Source organism: Oncorhynchus kisutch, linkage group LG10 (assembly GCF_002021735.2).
Source record: "Oncorhynchus kisutch isolate 150728-3 linkage group LG10, Okis_V2, whole genome shotgun sequence".
Lineage (NCBI taxonomy): Eukaryota > Metazoa > Chordata > Actinopteri > Salmoniformes > Salmonidae > Oncorhynchus > Oncorhynchus kisutch.
The window spans coordinates 66,084,097-66,090,096 of record NC_034183.2 but is presented as its reverse complement, the minus strand read 5'-3'; the positions used below and the strand labels follow the sequence as shown (position 1 = coordinate 66,090,096).

Here is a 6,000-nt window from a genome sequence, read left to right as displayed (position 1 = left end):
GATATACATGCACGCAGATAGAGCCGCCAGGCGGAAAAGGAGGGCAAGGACAAAAGGTGGCATGAGGCAAAAACCAAGAGCAAAATATTGAGTCAAGCTAGTGTGGGGGAAACAAAAATGACTGACTTCATGATTTCAAACTAGAACATGGTACCAGAATATCATGTTTTGGGATTAAATCAGTCCTGAATCCCTTTAAACACCGACTAAAAAGAAAGACAATTTCCTCTGTACACTGAAGAAAATACTCCTTCACTTTATTGCTGCACAACCATGAGGTATGAGGGATTTTATTTATTTATATATATATATTTTTTAAATATAGTTCAAAGGTCAAAGGGGACAGAACTTGTGCGGTTTAGCCTCTTTGCATCAACTGGTTCAAGTTAGAGGTGTAAGGGAAGTCAGTGTCAGAATAAGTCATTTTTTTCCTCAAGCCTTTGGTCCAGCAGAAGAGTTTAGAAGTCAGGACCCTCTTTCTTCAGCTTGCTGTAGTCCATGTTCACGGAGTAAAACTATGAATGAAATAGAGGAACAATAAAGTTTAAGGAAATCAGAAATCAAATATTGATGAATAACATTCTAAGCAAAAACCTGCCTTTACTTTCTGAATCATTCCCAGGTTTGTTATTTAGTACGTGTCAAACTTGCTTTGTTTTTGTAACTGACATTTAGATTGGTTGATCAGATTACTTAAACTAACAGGATTATACTGTGTAATTAATTCTACTATGGGATGAGTGGAATCAGACGACAGCTCAATTACATTTTTGGCTCAATCCACTACATTAACATGTTCCCTCACTGTGCTGTACAACCTCTGCTCAAGACCATGTGCGGCAGGGACCAAGTTTAATGCACTGACCATCGTGATACATTAATCCAGACATAATGGATCATCCTGTAAGTGAGTGACCTACCTTGTGCTGCTGTGTGGGTTCCGTCTTGTTCCATGGCTCGGGGTTGCCATTGCGATTCCAACTACAACATAAATATTGACATGAAACGTTTAACCAATAGCAATATACCCGTCCTGCACATTGAAATTGACGTCTGACTTAAGACTAAAACACTCAAGGTCAATCCAGTTACTATGCGGTTCTCATTTCAGACGTTCTCCATTTGGAATGGAGCCTTATTAGCAGCGTGTTCTACAAGGGCCCTTACCTGACATGGGGTCCCATTGCCAGGCGCAAGAGATACGCTCCAGACATAACCGTCCCACCACCGATGAAGATGAAAAGGGGGACCAGCTGGAGGGAATAGAAAAGATTTAGGGGGAACAATAGAGGACAGGGTAAGGTGGCAATCAAGGGAAAAATGGCTGACCCCATTCAGTCAACTGGTCGATAGATGTTTTTTTTATTTTAAATGGCACAGTAGACACCTGTCTGATTCGTGCCCGTCTCAGTGGACTAATCCATTGCGGAGGCCGCTGGGGACGACACAGTTCATCACACTAAGATGAGCATCGGCAACGCAAGGCACGGGTGCAGTGTGGGTATTTGAGAAAAATGTGAAAACAAATTAAATTCCATTGGCTTTCCATAAATGGCTACTGCTTTGGACCTGTAGCTGTTTGAGAGTATTCCTTTGGTCTATAGTATGTGTGAAGAAAATGTGTCTTAGGTATAATTAAAACATGTTGAGTGAAGGTAAGTGTGGCTTAGATGTATACGGTTCGTGTCTCTCCAGAATCTGCTCTCTCCCACCAATTCGTGTGCATTCACTCTTTCAAACCAATTTTTTTTTTTTTGTGTGTGGGGGGGGGGGGGGGGGGTGTCAAAAGTAACTGTCAGTATCTGGTGTGGCCACCAGCTGCAGTACATCTCCTCCTCATGGACTGCACCAGATATGCCAGTTCTTGATGTTACCCCACTCTTCCACCAAGGCACCTGCAGGTTCCCAGACATTCCTGGGGGAAATGGCCCTAGCCCTCCGATCCAACAGGTCCCAGACGTGATCAATGGGATTGAGATCTGGGCTCGTCGCTGGCCGTGGCAGAACACTGACATTCATGTCTTGCAGGAAATCACGCACAGAACGAGCAGTATGGCTGGTGGCATTGTCATGCTGGAGGGTCATGTCAGGATGAGCCTGCAGGAAGGGTACCACATGAGGGAGGAGGATGTCTTCCCTGTAAAGCACAGTGTTGAGATAGACGGAGCTTGTCAAAAGGCAGACGATGCTGGGACACACTGCCCCAGACCATGACGAACCCTCCACCTCCAAATCGATCCGCTCCAGAATACAGGCCTCGGTGTAACCCTCATTCCTTCCACGATAAACACGAATCCGACCATCACCCCTGGTGAGACAAAACCATGACTTGTCGGTGAAGAGCACTTTGAGACCTTTTTTCAGTCCTGTCTGGTCCAGTGACGGTGGGTTTGTGCCCATAGGCAACGTTGTTGCCGGTGATGTCTGGTGAGGACCTGCCTTTACAACAGGCCTACAAGCCCTCAGTCCTGCATCCCTCAGCCTACTGCAGACAGTCTGAGCACTGATGGAGGGATTGTGCATTCTTGGTATAACTCGGGCAGTTGTTGCCATCCTGTACCTGTCCCGCAGGTGCGAGGTTCAGATGTAACGATCCTGTGCAGGTGTTACACGAGGTCTGCCACCACGAGGACGATCAGCTGTCCCTCCTGTCTCCCTATAGCGCTGTCTTAGGTGTCTCACAGTACGGTCATTGCAATTTATTCCCCTGGCCACATCTGCAGTCTTTCATGCCTCCTTGCAGCATGCCTAGGGCACGTTCACACAGATGAGCAGGGACCCTGGGCATCTTTCTTTTGGTGTTTTCAGAGTCAGTAGAAAGCCCTCTTTTAGTGTCCTAAGTTTTCATTACTGTGACCTTAATTGCCTACTGTCTGTAAGCTGTTAGTGTCTTAACGATCGTTCCACAGGTGCATGTTTATTAATTGTTTATGGTTCATTGAACAAGCATGAGAAACAGTATTTAAACCCTTTACAATGAGGTTCTGTGAAGTTACGTATTTTTTTTTACAAATTATCTTTCAAAAGACAGGGTCCTGAAAAGGGGACTTATGACCAGTGGTACATTTGACGTCAATTCCAATCTACATTTGTTTGGTTACGGTAATTTAAGTTAATAAAATATATTATTAGTCGTTTACCATTCTCATTGTCGGAGTGGACACGTTTACAGAGCTCACAATGTATTCTACACTTGTTTCATTCCATTTACAAGTTTGGTCAATTTATTCATTGTATTATGTTTGGGGCGCTCCTGTCAATGTTGAGTAAGGACGCACACCTGATTACACAGAAGTAAATCTAGGCTACATGGCCTACACGCAAAAGGTATGAATGTGCCCATTTGGGGATGTCCGATAGTATTTCTGATGGTCTTAACTCACTACCACTAATGAGCTGTGGAGCTTCTCAAAGTCTTTATTTTCTCTTCCTCAAACAGCAAGTCAGTCTGTTTACTTTACATCCATTGATAATGACAAAAGTTAGTTAGTTGCTCACTATATTCGAAAAATCTTTCCAGCTTGCTCACTTTCGATAACCACCGAGCCTCGGCATGAAAATAAAAAAGTAATGCTCTGATCCAGTGGCTCATTAAACTCTGGAGGACCTAGAAGAGTTGATATAGTTGCCAGTTCAAACTGTGGGCCAGACCCAGTTAATACAATGTTTCAAGTTCGTTGCAGACAGAGTAGAGAGATTAAAGCTATTGAAGAACAAGAAATGAACAAAACTTCATGCATAGTCAGTGTGATTTACATGATATTTAGTTTAAACAGGATATGATTTACTTGCAATGTTATTTGTTGGCTTTATGTTGATTATTTTTTACCTAGTTGGCAATACTAAACAAATACATTATTGTAATGGAAATTAAAATGTTCCACTAAAATGTGCATGAAAACCATAACTGGTTAGATAAATTGTACATTGGCACTCCACGTGAAAAGAAAAATACTCCCGACCTCTGGTGGAGACGATTACCTGCAACCTGCAGAATGGCAGGACCGAGGGTAAATCTAAAAATATTTAGTTAACTCGATTGCTTTCCTCCCCCCAAAAAATACTTTCGCCAAAGTCCCAAGACTACAGTTACCTAATACACACCAAATAAAGTGTCATTTAAAAAAACAAGTGGTTTCATAGCTAGTAACGTTACGTCCTCGGTTAACCGCCTCGTCCTTGACCGAGTTGAGGCCTTTTTTGCCAGGTCGCAATTCCAACAACTAACCATCTAACGTTAGCTAAACACGCTCGCTCGCTCCCTCCCACTTAAAAAGTGTAAATAAGTAACTATACATTCAATTATTTTTGAGACCTTGCCCTTTCAAGTACATAACCCATACTGGCGCCAACTGGCTACAGTAGCTAACTAGTTAGCAAACAGGGCCGTTACGGTCTGTGGTAAATGCCATCACTTGTCAATCAACGATCAATGCAGCAAACACCATATCGTTATATTCAATCTTGTCTTTTTCGAAAAACGAAACAATACATGGCAAAAAGGCGACATTTGGGGTTAACAAGTAATGTATTAAAAGTCGCAATGTGATTAGCTTCGAAGTTAACGTTAGCACGACGCAAATCCCCCGCCCCCCAAAAAATATATACGATTTAGCAAACTTCCCGATTTCACATGTACTTACTGCTGGGTGGCTTTTAAGTTGCCGGCTAACTGTGCTCAGCATTGTGAGGGTTTACTTCTCCCAATTTGTACAGAAATAACCGGATTAATGTAGGCCTTGCCAGGAAGTAGCTGAGCGTATTTTCAGATGCGTTTCAGAGACATCAATGATTTTTATAACTAACCCAAGATAGACCACAGTCTGTCGTTTCCAATGGGAGCAGATGAACGAATCATAGTGGGTAGAACAAGCAAGGAGGTGGGAGAAAATCACGAGCCAGTGAGATCCATTCTCCCTTGCCGGCCACTTAGCTTCCTCGTCACCATATCTGGTAGTAAGTGGAAACGCAAACCGGATGCTTCACATTTATACATCCGGTAAAATATCTGTCTCATTGTTCTGTCTGTGGAGATTCCTCACGCCCTTGAGTCCTCAACTCGTTCTTCTTCTTTGGTGTGGTTTAACGGCGGTTGGCATCCATCCAATATATGTTGCATTACTGCCACTAACTACACTCGGGTCTATCTATCCCTTATGCTTTACGGAACAAAATTAAATACAATAATATGAAGAAAAAACTGTCATCTAATGATTATAAACCCACCACCCTATTCCAATATTTAAAACCCTATCTGGACACCACCACTCAACACACCTTGTAACTCTTCTGAAGTAAAATCTTGTACACCCAAATATTTCTCTGCAGCTGCCACCAGAACCTCTATTTTCTGGGACTTACGTTCCATCCCTGTGGTTGATAACCAGTACGTTCCATCCCTGTGGTTGATAACCAGTACATTCCATCCCTGTGGTTGATAACCAGTACGTTCCATCCCTGTGGTTGATAACCAGTACGTTCCATCCCTGTGGTTGATAACCAGTACGTTCCATCCCTGTGGTTGATAAACAGTACGTTCCATCCCTGTGGTTGATAACCATTGCTATAAACGTTAAGAAGCCAATCTTACTGAAGCATATGTCACTCATAGGCCTATCCTTCTGCGCTGGCACAGATCTACGACTCACACAGATCCTCACAGGATCCCTCCCCCTTGAACCATCTTCCTCTACTTTCTTCACTGCCTCAGCATACGACACCCTCTGCACTTCTCTAATCCTGGTAACCTCAACCTGCCTCTCTCGCAACAGACACTTCTGATCCATGGGCACCCCTACAATTAACACATAGCGCTTCTTTCTCCAATACTACACATTCCTTTGTCTCATGCCCTTCTGCATACTTCTCACACCTCGGAACCTACCTCCTACACCCTGCTGCCATGTGCCCATAAGCTTGACACCTGTAACAACCAAATGGATTCAGCTCAAAAGCTTGTTCGGGATTACTGAAATGTCCTAACATCACTTTGTCAGACAA

The 6,000-nt window shown here is 43.3% G+C and overlaps 1 protein-coding gene across 1 annotated transcript; it reads right to left on the bottom strand.

The window, feature by feature from the left end:
- Positions 1-226: 226 nt before the first annotated feature.
- On the bottom strand, positions 227-4,799 carry LOC109882223 (cytochrome c oxidase subunit NDUFA4-like). Its single transcript, XM_020474313.2, has 4 exons — positions 4,644-4,799; positions 1,168-1,253; positions 921-981; positions 227-515 (listed from the first exon to the last, which is right to left on the bottom strand). The coding sequence occupies exons 1-4, from the start codon at positions 4,683-4,685 to the stop codon at positions 459-461; spliced, it is 246 nt and encodes an 81-aa protein (XP_020329902.1). The 5' UTR covers positions 4,686-4,799; the 3' UTR covers positions 227-458.
- Between the last annotated feature and the right edge of the window lie 1,201 nt (positions 4,800-6,000).